Raw genomic sequence first — 15,540 nt, 5'->3', positions numbered from 1 at the left:
GTGTATACAGCTATATACATCCACCTTCTTCCTTCCTGTATATAGAGACCTTCCTCCATGCAGATATACATCATCTGTCCTGTTACTTTATATATAGCTGTATACAGGACAGATGATTTATATCTGCAGTCAGTGTTTATGGAGGACGGTCTCTATATACAGGAAGGAAGGTGAGTGTATATAGCTAGCTGTATACTGGACAGATGATGTATACCTGCATACCCTGATATGTGAAGCTGAGCTATATACCCTGATCTATAATGCTGAGCTATATACTCTGATCTGTGATGCTGAGCTGTATACTCCTGCCACTACGGGTGGAAGCAAGTGGAATACAGGCAACAGAGTGGATGGATTATATAAGGGGTGGGGCTTATGAGAAGTGGGAGGGGTTGAAAAGGAAGGGCTGGGTCTGGCGCCCCCCATCCTAAAACTTCACCAGCCGCCACTGCTCTAAAGGATCGGTGCCAGACAGCCACTGACTGGGACTATCTCCTGTTAAAGCTTAGTTTTATCTATTTGCAGTTTAGCTTGAAGGGGAAGAACCTACTCACTGTATACACTGTTACATTACATGTGCCAAAGTTCAGCTGCCTATGTGGCCATTCATAGTTCTCCTTTCCTTACCACACTGTCCTATCAGTGGCAGAAGGCTGCTGTGTTGAGAATGCTCATACTGTGTAGCTCTCACAGCTGAAAAGGTAGACTGGCCTATCTGCTGCGCCATGGTCAGGCACTCTGATGAAGGGGGTTGGACCCCCCATAACCGCCCCTTATCTATGCCCCTGGAAGTAATGACTGTGTGATACTGTTGTGACTTATCAACATCTACATCCATTACTCTTGCGGACAAATAAAACATTTAGAACTAAAGTTTCCAAATCTGGGCAGGAAAGGTATGCTTTACGAAAATATTAACCCATGTGTTGGTGTTAAAAACATCTTATTTAGCTTTGCAAATTCAAGATGACCTCTCAAATGTTGATAAGGTGGTGATGTGTGAATGTAATGTGAAAGCTAACCTCAGCTTTGTGTCCTCGATTGTGCAGCTGGGTCAAAGTTATGGAAGCCCCTTTTTTCCTGCATCTCTTGTGTGATACTGATTTCCATCTACAGAATGGGAGAGAGAGAAGTTTAGAAGGCAGGTTGCTGAAGTTGTTCGGACTGAGGTGCTCAGTTAGAAGATCTTAAGAATGAAGATTTTTTTTTTGTCTCCTCCTCGCTATCTGCCCTATTTATGATGCAAGTTTGATCAGTCACTTTACAGTTGCTGTTTTCTTCGCCAAGACGTGTGACTGGTCAAGCACAATTTAATCATTTCACATTTTATGTCCAATTGCTTGAGGGTACTAGAAATGTTACAGGCACTTATAATACCTGTAGAAATTAGATATGGTTGCTCGATCCAGTCTTTTTATAATGTTATGTCTATAGATCAAGGGTGCTCAATATTTTGAAGAACGAGGGCCACTTAAGTACTTTGGTAACCGGTTAGCGGGCCACAATGAACTATGGGGTTTTACCGCCCCCCAAACCGCAAATGTAAATGAGCCCTTATTGTCCTGAGCGCCCATAAGACTGCTTTTACAATGATGCCTACAGTTTACTCGCACTGCAGGTGCAACGCAGTGCACCTGTGGCTTTTCATCCCTAAAAGGATGAAGCTAGGGCATCACTAAAAAAACGTAATTTTTACAAAGGGAATTCTACATCAAAAAAACCCATACACTGTATATAATCAATGCACTAAAATGTTTAAGTGGGTTCTTTGTCAGCAAGAGGTACTGAAGCTCCTATGCATGGAAAAGATCAATGTGCAATGACGCAGGTTCAAACATGATGATATACATATGCTGTTTAAAGCGTATGTTCAGTTATTTAATTATGACAATGGCAATCCAAAAGCAAAACCATTATAAACAATTTATAAAACAACTGCTAAAAATAAAAGGTTAAATAAATAAATAAATAAATATATATATATGTATCTAAAATCAGAGGTTAAAAAAAAAAAATGTATATGTATGTATTTTCAGAAAGTGCACCACACCCGCAGGATATAATAAAAGTCTATGGCTCAGTGCAGCTAACCTGCAGGAAATCCCCAGGTGCACTGCTCTGCACCTGCGGAGCAGTGTGACAGCAGCCTAATAACTCTTTTCTATAAGTGCTAATATGCCCATTGCAAAAGTGCAGTGTATGTGTTGTTTAATACACTTAGCTTTTCCGCTGACAGTTTCTGTTGGCATCGCTCTCCAGGTGGCTAGAAAGGTTTCAGGCGAAGTGCACTTGGTATCACTTTACCTGGGATAGGAGCCAGCTCTACAGAGGATTTACTGGCTTATGCAGCTCCTGCTCCTTCTGTGTCCACTTGCTTCCTCCGCTGCCGGTGCAGGCTTAATGAACTCTGATGCTCTGGGATGGCAGGTCGGCAACCCATTGATCATGATCTGAGCTTGCCGACCCACCATCCCAAAGCATGTGGGCATGTGCTTCCCTGGTTTGAGGTCGTGGGCCTCAACAGAGGGTTCCGCAGGCCACATGCTGAGCACCCCTGCTACAGAGCTAGCCTGCCAGCTTCTGTCAAAAAGCAATGGGAAAGCACCGCTCTGCTAGATAAGCTGGAACCAATAGCAGACTCTCTTCATTCATGGTCTTCCCTTTTCCCTCTTCATTTACATAAACTTGTTTACGGAGTCTTTCTTTGAGCGTTCAAGTCTCACCATCTTTAAAGGCTTATGACAAACTTTAGCTTGTCAACTTTTTAAAGGTTATCATCAAAGATTTGAATTAATTTTCTATGTTGTGCTACATATTATTATTATTATTATTATTATATTATTATAAACAGGATTTATATAGCGCCAACAGTTTGAGCATCGCTTTACAATGAGCACAGACAGTACACTTACAATACAAATCAATACAGGAGGAATCAGAGGACCCTGCTCGTTAGAGCTTACAATCTAGAAGGGAGGGTCAAGTGGAAACAAAAGGTAATAACTGTGGGGGGTGAGCTGATGGAGAAAATTAAAAAAAAAGTTGTTAGGTATGGGTAGGGTAGCCTTCTCTGAAGAGGAGGGTTTTCAGGGATCGTCTAAAAGCTAATAGAGTAGGAGATAAGCGGACAGATTGGGGTAGGGCATTCTATAGGATTGGAGAGGCTTTTGAAAAGTCCTGGAGGCAAGCATGGGAGGAGGTGACGAGGGAGCTAGAGAGTAGAAGGTCTTGAGAGGAATGAAGAGAACGAGTAGGTTGGTATTTAGAGACTAGGCTAGTGATGTAGCTGGGGGCTAAATTGTGGATGGCTTTGTACGTAGCTGTTAGCAGGGCTTTTTTTCAGGGGGAACTTGGTGGAACTCAGTTCCACCATCTCTGGCTCAGACCCTTTGGTGCCTGCTCACCACAATCACTTGTAAACACAGAAGTCCGGTTTCTGTGTTTACAAGTGACAGCTCTGCACTCTGTGTGTAACCCCCATGAACTCTGCACTCTTTATGTAATGCAATCCTGATATTTTTTTTTTATAATCAAAATTTTTTCCTTTATTTTCTATTATAAATTCCACAATTCACAATTATACATTCTCCATTCCATGCTTTACAATAACTACACAAGGTTAAACATAGTAAACATAGACGAGAAACAAGCTAGTTACACAGTTCTCTTGTCAGCAGTTGACCAGTTGTACTAACCCTATCCCCTCCCCCCAAAAAGAAAAGAAAACAAAACACAAAAAAACAGATTTTTTAAGCGCTGTCTGTCTCGGCCCCCCTCCCCAGCCCAACACAAAATAAATACCCGCCCTGTGTCTTCACCCAAAAAAAAAAAAAACAAACCCTGTGATTAATATAGTTCCCGATGATTGTGTGTGTCAGTCTATATATCTGATTCCTCCGTGACACTCCAAGCACCTACAAGCCAACACATTAAACAAACCCAAACAGCAAAAGTGAAGATAAATAAAAAAAAAAAACCCACCATACGAACCCTGTGATTATTATTAATTATCCATAGTTGTATATATTGGCCTTCATGGCCTAATTTCTCACTTCTAAGTGACAGAGAAAAAAAAAAAATATGTATTAAAGTAAATTAATTAAAGCCAGAATAGGTCCCTTCTCCTACCTCCATGTGTTACCAAACCACTTATAATGTAACGGCCATAATAAAGTGTAACTTCTATCTTGTGTAAAAAAAAAAAAAAAAGAAGAAAAAGGGGTTTGCACCCTAATTATGAATAAGCAAACTTCACAGCCCACTACTCCCCACCTTCAAGTGCCAAACTCTCCACCTCCACATGATTCAACTCACCCTCTCCCTCTCTCCCTTCACTTGGGGCAAGCATCCAAATATAAGGGTAAAGGGGAAGGGGAGGAGGGAGGAGACAGCAGAAAAAAAAAAATTAAAAAGACCCCGGCTTATATCTATCTTGTTCATATTTCGCACTTCAGCACCTTATTGCTTTATGGTTAAAACCAATATGCGGTTATACTAAGGTCTTTATAGGGCCATTGCCACCTTCACCTTCCCATTCCCTGTCTTTCCTCTTAATCTATCCCATGTACACACTGTATCCAGCCTGCCCATATTTTCTCAAATTCCCCTTTTTTATCCCTTACTACATGAACCCACCTTTCAGTTTCCATTATCCGGTTGACCTCCCTTTTCCAATCCTCTAGTGTTGGGAAAGCGGTCTGTTTCCAGAATCTGGGGATTAATATTTTAGCTGCATTTAATAGGTGTGGTGTAATGCTCTTCCTATAGGCTTTAATTGGGCCGGTTGTTCCATGAAACAAGAAGTCCAAAGGTGCACGCTCTATAGGTCTAGGGGTTAACCTCTCGATCCATGGTGCAACTGCTACCCAAAATTCTTTGATCCTGGGGCATTCCCACCACAAATGGAGAAATGTACCCCTTTGCTCACACCCTCTCCAGCACCGGGCATCCGCTGTTACATACATCTTATTTAGTCTTACTGGTGTCCTATACCACCTTGCCAGGAATTTATAGGCCATTTCCTGAACGTACGAACTTATGGACGTTGAATAAGTTGATTTAATCATTTTTTTAATTTGTTCATCTGACAGTACCTTATTTAATTCCCTTTCCCATTCCCTAATAAAGTATGGGATTATATTCTTTTGGGTACCATATATCAGGTTATACATCTGAGACAACAGATGTCTGTTTTCCCCCAAGCGTACACACTGGCACTCAAACCTAGTTGTTGAATTTAATGGTCTTAGAGAGGGTTTCATTTTTTTAAAAAAGCTTGTCATTTGGTTGTATCTCCATCCTGATATGGATATATTCCCTAGTGCTGTAGCCAGTAAGTTGCTAAGGTCCCCCGCGGGGCAAACTTGCCACAAGTAACATCTCCATCCCTCCCCCATGCCCCCAGGAATCCCCCTCCCTCCCTCGGTGGAAACCATGGGAATCCCTCTAGTGGAGCTAAAGGGGACACCTGGGGGGAGTACTCTCCTGTTTTATTCAAATTGTCCCATGTTGTCAAAGAATTCCAGGTCAGGGGGGACGTCCACTTCGAAAGTCCTCTTGCCACACTCGGAATCCAGGGGGCTCCTGACAAATTCCTCCCCGCTATAGCTTTTTCTAGTGGGACCCACATTTTACTAGAGGAATCATGGCACCAATTCAGGATACGTACCAGCGACATTGCCTTGTAGTATACTATTATATCGGGCAGACCCAATCCTCCATCTGCCTTACTTCTACGCAGGATGTCATATGTCAACCTTGGTCATTTACTATTCCACACAGATGCTACAAAAGCCTTCCGTATCTATTTGAAAAAGATTCCTGGTAGTTTGATCGGAACTGTATATAACATGTAAATAATTCCAGGTAGTATACACATTTTGATGGCACTCACTCTTCCAAACCATGTTAGATATTGTCCTGTCCATTTCTTTAAGTCCCCCCTGTCATTAGGGATGCATAATTAAGATCATATAACATTTTTTGATCCGAGGTAACATGAACCCCTAAATAAAACAATGAGTCCTTCTTCCACACAAAGGGGTACTCCCTCCTCAGCATCCTTGCCATTTCTTGAGGGACGTGACTGGGGAGGAGTATTGATTTTTCATAGTTGATTTTGAAATTAGATAGGAGACCGTATCTGTCCACTTCCTGCATGAGAGCCATTAAGGATGTCTGAGGTGCTGAGAGGTAGAACAGCAGATCATCAGCATAGGCCGATACCTTATGTTCCACGTCCCCAACACCTATTCCTGATATCCCCCCATTGCCTCTAATCCTACAGAGAAATAGTTCTAATATTATAGCAAATATTAATGGGGAGAGTGGGCACCCTTGCCTTCCGTTTTGTATGCTAAAATAGTCCAAAACTGTACCATTCACTTTAACCCTTGCTCTTGGATCTGCATAGAGGGCCATTATCCATCCCATCATACGGTCACCCAGACCCACTCCCTTCAAGACTTCATTCATAAAGCCCCAGTTCACCCTATCGAAGGCTTTTTCTGCGTCCATCGATAGTACGATCTTTGGGGCTTTCTCTGGGCCATGTTGTATCCAGTGGAGCAGGTGAAGTGCCCGGATGGTATTATCCCCTGTCTCGCGTCCTTTTACAAAACCTGTCTGATCCGGGTGCACTAAATCCCCTATATGTTCTTGCAATCTCAGAGCTAAGATTTTAGCAAGCAGTTTAGTATCTGAGTTGAGCAGAGAAATAGGCCTGTAGTTGGCACAGTACTGAGGGTCTTTCCCTTCCTTTGGGATTATAGTTATGTACGCCACCAGAGCTTCTGGAGGCAGTGGGTTAACTGCATTAATTGAGTTAAATTAATTGCATAGCGGTTTTATCAGCTCCGAGGAAAATTTTTTATAGTAAATATTTGTCAGGCCATCCGGGCCAGGACTTTTCCCTGTCGGTAAGGCTGCTATTGCTCTGCTCAACTCTTCTACTGTGATTGGATGATCCATTTCTGCTTTAATTATCTCCGATAGGGTCAGCATTGATGATTCCCTAATATACTCTCGTATTACCTCCCTTCTTTGATCATCTTTATTTCCTAATTGGGCTGTCTCCGGTATCTGAATATTATATTATATTATATTATGCAATCCTGATATTTAATGCCCCTTTAAGAGCCTTCTACTGTTTGTGAAATATGACCACACCCACTATTTGATGTGATTTGGAGGGTGTGTGTGGGGGGAGGGGTTTTGGGCGGTCGTGGTTGAGTTCCAGCACCTATTGTTTGAGAAAAAAAGCCTTGGTTGCTAGTATTTTGAATTTAATTCTTTGGCTGACCGGAAGCCAGTGGAGGGATTGACAGAGAGGGGTAGCAGAGACATATGTTGACAGTGTGACTTGATTATTGTCGAATTGCCTGTAAGGTAGACTGCACCGTGTACTTTCACATGACTATAGTTCTTTAACATATTAATGCTGACTTTTTTTTCCCTACTTTTCACATTTTAGCTTTGAAAAAAGGCCGTTACTGGATAACCCCAGACCCTTACCACAAAGATGACAACATCCAGATAGGTCGAGAGGTGAAAATATCCTGCCAAGTGGAAGCGGTCCCATCTGAAGAGCTGACGTTCAGTTGGTTTAAAAACGGGCGGCCGCTGAGAAGTTCAGAAAGGATGGTCATCACTCAGACGGACCCTGATGTCTCTCCGGGTACCACTAATCTGGATATCATTGACTTAAAATTTACAGACTTTGGGACTTACACATGTGTGGCATCACTCAAGGGAGGAGGAGTTCCGGACATCAGCAATGATGTCAACATATCAAGCAGTACAGGTAGGAATTTTCATTGCTTTTAACCTTGTTTAAAAAATGATTCAGGATCTATACTTCTTCATGGAACAGTAACTGGATACAGGTCCACAAATATAAAAACAATTTTGGGTAACAGAACAGCATGCCGCAGATTTGTCAGTCCTTTACAATTACACAGTTATAGCTGAAGCGCTAAACTGCATGACGATAGGATGTATTGCTCAAGGATGAGTTGGGCAGATGGCTTTAAGGTAATTTGGAAGGTTAATATTATGTCCTCAGTCATTCCTGAATGTCATAATTTAGCCCTGTCCGCTGGTAAGCTGCACCCTATTGCATAATGCTTCATGTACAGAGTAAACTACAATGGTTTGGTGAGGTTTTAAGATGTTGAACCTATTACCCATTACTTTACGGCTTGTCATTATAGTTCTGGAATGGGCAAAGAGTATGGAGACACTAAGAACCAAAATGGGCCTTAAAATCTGTACTTCCAAAACACACTGAAATGTATATAATCGTGAAAATCGAGCACAATTTTCACCATATCCTCTTGGCATTCGATTACTAAACCATTACAGGTGTTATCGTAAATAGTAAATCATAGCCTCACACTTCCTTATAGCTTCGGTGTGGCAGTTGTTGATTTTCAGTTCAACTAAAGTTTTCCCAAGAGCTTACCATCCTTCTGTTTGCAAATATTGCATTTTCGATAGAGATCTATTTAAATAGTGAGCAGAAGAGCTTGACTGATTTTATTGTGCTAACTAGCAATGCAAAACATAGAGGCTGATGTGCTGAAGAAAGAGAGACTGCTAGCAGAGTGATCCTTAGTGAATGAGGTGAAGCTATGTTCACTTTTAATATCCAATCATACTAGATAAAAATAATGTTTTTGTTTTATTTTTTTTTATTTACCTAACACATCTTGCTATTCAAAGTGAACACAGCTTCACCTTATTTACTAACCTTTTTTATGCTTAATAGCCTCTACTCATTTAGCAAACCCTGTCCATTGAGTAGCTTTTTTAGTGGTGTTATCCTCCCATAGAAGAGTCTATGCTGGTAATTCTTCCTCTGTAAAAAAAAAAAAAAAAGCTGTAAGATGGATTTTCACATAAAACAAGGGTCCCCAAAGGGCCACATTGTATGTTTTACAAATACTTGTGGACCAGACAAATGCTTGTTTTACCTCCTCATTCACTAATAAATTTTGTCCCAAGAGGCAACAACGCTATTCTTCCTTTCACTGGACAGAAGAAACAACTAATGTCAAAATTAGGGTCAAATGTGTGGTGGTCACTGGTCACATGTGGCCCAAAGAATCTTGAAGAGCTAGGGGACTCTGGTATAACAGGCAGCACAGTGGTTAAGTAGTTAGTACTTCTGCCTAGCAGCACTGGGGGTGTCAGTACAAATCCCAACTAGATATGTGCAGAATGGAAAAAAAAAATGTTAGCAGATAGATTTATTTTGTTAATTTTATTTCATTGATTCGTTTTGAAATTCAATCAGTTTAAATTTGTTTAATTTAGTTTCATTTATTCATTTTCTAGTGAATTCCAAATTTGCGGAACAATTTGAAATTGGATCGATCAAAAAATTATCGACCAATTCGAATTCTGTGTCAAGAAAGTATAGCTGGTTGTTAAGGAGTGGGCAGGGAAGCCAGCTGCCACATCTTTAATAACCGAGGAGTGAACAGCTGTCAGCGGGCTTCCCCGCTGACAGGTGAATGTAAAGAAAAGAATGCTAACAATAGAAAATTCAGAAAAAAAAACAGCGCAGGTCCCCCCCCAACTGGATACCATCTCTTATCCTAGCATGCAACCCAGCAGGCCATGAAAGGGGGAGGACATGCGAGGCTCATCCTCACATCCCTGGGCAGTGGTTGTGGGGTCTGCGGGGGGGGGTTTATCGGAATCTGGAAGCTTCCTTTAACATGGGCATGGGGGTCCCCCCAGATCCCACCCCCCCATGTACAAGAGTATGGGGTACATAGTACCCCTACCCATTCACCGAAAAAGTTAATAAAGACACTACAGGATTTTTTGACAATTCCTTTTTTAAAAAATCAAAAATCCAAAACAATGTCCCCCGATTATTGTCAATCATGCCGCTCGCTGCACCGCTGGACCCAAAAAAAGAAAAAGAAAACAACCTCCGGTCTTGTTGAAGGCTCCATGTCCACTGCCTGCTCATCCCTCTGACATTGCCTAAATAGTGAAGGGGCTGAGTCACCCGATGACATCAGCGGGTGACCCCACCCCCCTGTGACATCACCAACCCGGGCATGCTCGAGCAGTGACGTCACAAGGGGGAGAGGTCAACCTCTGACATCAGGTGACTCTGCTTTGGGGCTGAGCCCCCCTGCCCTAAAGCACCCCCCATGTTAAGGGCATGTGGCCTGGTATGGTTCAGGAGGATGGGGCGCTCACTCATCTCCCACCTTTCCTGGCCTGCCGGGCTGCATGCTGGGATAAGGGCCTAGTATGGCTTTTGGGGAAGGACCTTTTTTTCAGAATTTTCTATTGCTGGCATTCTTTTCTTTACAGTCATCTGTCAGCGGGGAAGCCCGTTGACAGCTGATGACTCATCGGTTGTTAAGGACGCTGCGGCTGGCTTGCTGGCCCACCTTAACAACCAGCTATTCACACAGAATTCGAATTGGTGGATCATTTTTTGACCGACTTGAATTCAAATCATTCTGAAAATTTGGAATTCGTTATAAAACGAATAAACAAAACAAATTTCAATGAAATTCATTACTATGTAATTCGGAGATTAGGATACATCCAGATCTCCGAATAACCAAAAATTTATCCAAATTTACATTTGGATCGAAACTAATTGCACATGTCTAATCCTAACCATAGCAACAATATTCTCCTGAGCATTGGTGTGATGGTGCAAATCGGAAGAGGACTTTGAATATTATTGCACAGCCTTGCTGCCCTCTAGGACTGGGTTTGTCCTCAGACACTGCAGAAAATAGATAAAAACGGAGGGCTGAGTGGCCCCGCCCTCAGTTATAAAAGATCTGTCATTGCACTGAAGCGTCATAAGGCAGGTGCCTCCCATTGAGGCAGATCTTTTTTATTTATTTTTTTCCGTCCGTCGGCAGAGCAAGAGAGGAAGATGAATGGACTTCATGGAACATTTTTTAATAAAGGACTTGTCCCAAGATGTGTCTTGTGGTTTTTTAACATTTTGACACTTTTTTTGTGAAATGGTAGGAGTACAATGTACCCGTTACCATTTCAAACAGGGGGGGCAGGATCTGGGGGTCCCCTTGTTAAAGGGCGCTTCCAGATTCCGATGAGCCCCCCACCCGCAGGCCCCAACAACCACTGGGCTAGGGTTGTGGGGATGAGGCCCTTGTTCCCATGGGGACAAGGTGCTTTGGGGGGCTACCCAAAAGCACCCTCCTAATGTTGAGGACATGTGACCTGGTATGGTTTAGGAGGGGGGCACTCTCTCGTCCCCCCTCTTTTCCTGCGGCCTTCCATGTTGCATGCTCGGATAAGGGTCTGGTATGGATTTTTGGGGGGACCCCCATGCCATTTTTTTTATTTTGGCGCGAGGTTCCCCTTAATATCCATACCAGACCTGAAGGGCCTGGTATGGAATTTGAGGGGACCCCCACGCAATATTTTTTTTAAAATTTTGGTTCAGGGTTCTCCTTAATATTCATACCACATCCAAGGGGCCTGGTAATGGACGGGGGGGGGGATCCAATGCCATTTTTTTCAATGACTTTTATCTGTATTGCCGAGACCGACAATTCATTATAGCCGCTATAGTTTTAAATTACTTTTTTTCCTTTAGAAATGTCATTTTTGCAGGGACTGTTCTAAACACGGGAAACACGCGTCACTTTACAGGCATACTATAGACACCCCCTAAGTACGAAATTTAAAGGAACATTTCACTTTTATTGTTTAACTTTAAGCATTATTAAAATCACTGCTCCCGAAAAAAACTGCCGTTTTTAAAACTTTTTTTTGCATTTTTTTTGCATGTCCCCTGGGGTAGGACCCAGGTCCCCAAACACTTTTTATGAAAATAACTTGCATATTAACCCTTAAAATTATCACTTTTGATTTTTCATGTTCGTGTCCCATAGACTTTAACGGTGTTCGCATGTTCAAACAAATTTTTTGCCTGTTCGCATGTTCTGCGAACCGAACCGGGGGGGTGTTTCCGGCTCATCCCTAATTGTAAGCTCCTTGAGGGCAGGGACTGATGTGAATGTGCAATATATGTATGTGAGGCACTGTATAATTGACAACGTTATATATAGTAAGTACCTGTAATAAATAAATATAATATAACTTGGGGTGGCTACCAAAAAGAAAACTGAGGGGCAGGAGAGCCCTTATAGTGTAGCAGATTAATTCAAAAACAGGGTGAATTGTTTCAAAAGGGGTGAAGGCCACAGAGAGTTGTTCCACAACGGGAAGAGAAAAGTTAAACTAGAGTTACATCTGTTGAAGCTGTGGTTGCCCAAAGGGGTGGGGAAAATACAGCCATCCAAGTGCTCTGGTGTAGAAACCATGTTTCCACGCAAGGCCAAAGTGTTCCCATCCTGGATTCTCTGCAGGGTTCTCAGGTGGCTGTAAGAATCAATAAGAAGAATCAGTGCAAAAAAAGTCCTTCGTTGGTCCGATCGGTAGAGGCGCATGAAGTGGTGTTTCTAAGAATTGTCAGGAGTCGTCTGCTTTCTTGAAACATCTGATTTGTTTATTTCTTTATTTCACCAAAATATGAAATAAAGGATTCTGTTGTTTCAATAAAGCAGATGACTGCCAATTCTTAGAAACACCATTTCGGGCACCTCTGCCGATCGGACCACCGACTGGCTTTTGTTTGCCGATTCCTCTTATTAATGTAAAAATTCCAACATTGTGCTATTCAGCTCTTTTACTTTGCTAATGCCAACTGCATAAGATGCAACCTTTAACCTTTCCTTATAAGAATGCAGCCTCTCCGTACTCAATTATTTTGTGCTTATACATTTGCTGTTAGGACTCACAGATCCAGTTTTCTCTTTCAATATGCTCTCAGTTTATGATTTGTAAAACTTTTCTCTTCCTTTGCAAGCTTTCCATTTTTAACTCGTGTTTTGAGGTCCTTTTACAGCGCATCCACCAAGACTCAGAAGATAAAAGTCTTGGTGTATTATTTATTTTCCATTCCTCTAGATGTGGAAGCTATTACTTCAGCATTATTTTGGCTAACACGAAAACTGCTTCTTGTAAATCATATCTGGATTTTCATTAAAGATGGAATTGCTGCAGGGGTATTTATACAGCTTTCTCTGTTACTGTGAAACAGAGTTCAATCAGTAGCATCAAATTAAAGACACACATCGCATCAGAGGCACCGATTGCTTCGCTCCTTTACAAAGTGCTTTCTGCATTCCGGCTTTTTACTATTAACACCCACTACACGGTGTTAGTTTTGTTCGACGTTAGTTGCTGGAAGGCGAATAGAACAGGTTGTATAAGCTATAAATCAATATATCATCCATCGACTTACTCTGCCTTAAGCAATAAACCATTATGCCGCTTCCCTTGATATCTAAGAAATGTGTTCCTACTTTATTACAGATTGCCGCACATTGCTGTTTTAAAGACCAGCCAGAAGCAGGCTTACAGGCACGTTGATTATGATGATCCTCATACATAGAGGTTTTTCAAAGTGAACGGCGTTGAATAGGTAGTTTGGACAGGTGGTCATTGCCAGTTGGTCCCCATTTAGCGAAATCTGCAACACACGCAGTTCGTTTTGGCTGATTTCATACTGAGTTTCAAATTTAAAAATGAAGCTCTGTAAAATAAAAGCTGCTTTACCTCAAGAGGGTATCAAAAAGGAACACAAGCTCCATGTGTAGATATGGCCTTTTAAAGGAATACTTTACTTTTGTTTATGTAAAAAAAAGATATCATATATAATTCCTATATAAGCCATTTTTGTAGCTTAACCACTCGACCTCCGGAGGGTGTTTACCCCTTTTATGCCTGGAGCATTTTTTTTTGCTATTCAGCACTAGGCATGTACGCTTCGTTTAGTTCCGAATTAATATTCGGACGTATTTTTCATTATTCGGAGATTCGGATCTATGCGATCTACCTGAATTATAGTGTAAATGAAGTTAAAGGGTAACTCCACTTTTGTCAAGAAAAAAACATTCCCCTCTGGGTGATCTATGTACATGGCAAGAATTATAACAAACTTTGTTATTATATACAAAGTCCCTACCCAAGGAAATACTAGGGACTTTATAGGCAACTGATGAGCAAATTAAATAGAAAAAAATATAAATTTATTGGTTTAAAAAATAAATGGTGCCAAAAACCCCAATATTAAATTGCATATAGTATATAGACAAAATCACATGACAAATAAAAAAATGCAAATCCTTCAATGTTAAACCCGACGCATTTCTGGACCTGTGTAGAGTCCTTTCTTCAGGGGCATTTCATACGAAGTAAAGCTGTTATATTGATAATCTATAAGGAGACAAAATCGTACATCAAAATCATGTTCAGGGTCAAAGAAATTAGCATTGTTGAAGTCAAGTAAAAACACACATAACAGCTTTACTTCGTATGAAATGCCCCTGAAGAAAGGACTCTACGCAGGTCCAGAAACGCGTTGGGAGTAAAATTTGAAGAATTAGCTTTTTCATATTTGTCATGTGACTTTGTCTATATACTATATGCAATTTAATATTGGTGTTGTTGGCACCATATATTTTTTAAACCAATAAATTTATATTTTTTCTATTTAATTTGTTCGTTAGTTGCCTATAAAGTCCCTAGTATTTCCTTGGGTGGTACTTCGTATATAATAACTTACTTGAGGTGGAGGAACTCCCTATAATACCACGCTCCCTAGGGAGACCGTTCTTTTCTTGCACGCTATACATCACTTGAAGAAAGGGTGTCTTTCTCCCTCTATCCATTAAGTTTCTGCACCCACAAGGACTTTAATTTTTTGATTATATGGACTCAATATAATTGATCACTGAATTCTTATTCACCATCATGCATGTGATTTATGTTTTTCAGCTATTGTATATTTTTTTACTATTTTTGCTTACATTCAATTGTCACTAAGGTGGTTGTATTCATCATGATCACGTTCATTTACTAGCAGTGCAGCCTATTTTTTGTACAATGTACATAGATCACCCAGAGGGGAATGTTTTTTTTTCTCAAGAAAAGTGGAGTTGCCTATAAAGTCCCTAGTATTTCCCTGGGTGGGTACTACGTATATAATATGTTTAAAGTGGGATGTTGGTAACATATGGGCCTTCTCGGATGGATTCTTCTAAATTAAAAAAAAATTGTTGCAGATTCCTACCTTTTGTTATTCTGAAGAAATCCATGTGTGTTTCTCTGTACTGAGTGGGTCCAATGGGAGTGGTTTCATAATTAACTGTCAGGTGTGCAGCTGCAGAGCACTAATGAGGAAATCTGCTGGGCCTGCATCGCTTTAAACAGGTTCCTATTGAAAGTATCACTCGAAAAATGACATTTTTGTTGCAGGAGATGCCTGAATTCTGACTTGTATCTTAGGCAGACTTCTGGAAAAATTGGTGAGCCAATCACACAAGCAGGAAATGTTTCTGGGGAGTGGTCAGTACACACTCTGTGTACAAAACAACTCCAGGTAGCCATATTGTATTGCATTATCAGAAAATTACAGTGGCTGCAGATTGAAAAGGAAAGGTCATTTTTTAATAACATTTA

General features: G+C 41.1%; 1 protein-coding gene across 2 annotated transcripts in view; it reads left to right on the top strand.

Annotated features, from left to right (window-relative positions):
- MDGA2 (MAM domain containing glycosylphosphatidylinositol anchor 2) overlaps nucleotides 1-15,540 on the top strand; it is a 1,144,403-nt gene that overhangs the window by 804,091 nt on the left and 324,772 nt on the right. For both annotated transcript variants that reach the window (XM_073609471.1, XM_073609469.1), the window contains exon 7: nucleotides 7,472-7,801. In XM_073609471.1, coding sequence (XP_073465572.1) covers nucleotides 7,472-7,801 — 330 coding nt within the window. The remainder of the gene's footprint in view (nucleotides 1-7,471; nucleotides 7,802-15,540) is intronic.

This window comes from Aquarana catesbeiana, linkage group LG13, assembly GCF_042186555.1.
Source record: "Aquarana catesbeiana isolate 2022-GZ linkage group LG13, ASM4218655v1, whole genome shotgun sequence".
NCBI lineage: Eukaryota > Metazoa > Chordata > Amphibia > Anura > Ranidae > Aquarana > Aquarana catesbeiana.
Note: the sequence above shows the minus strand (reverse complement) of the source record. Positions and strands in the feature narration are given on the sequence as shown.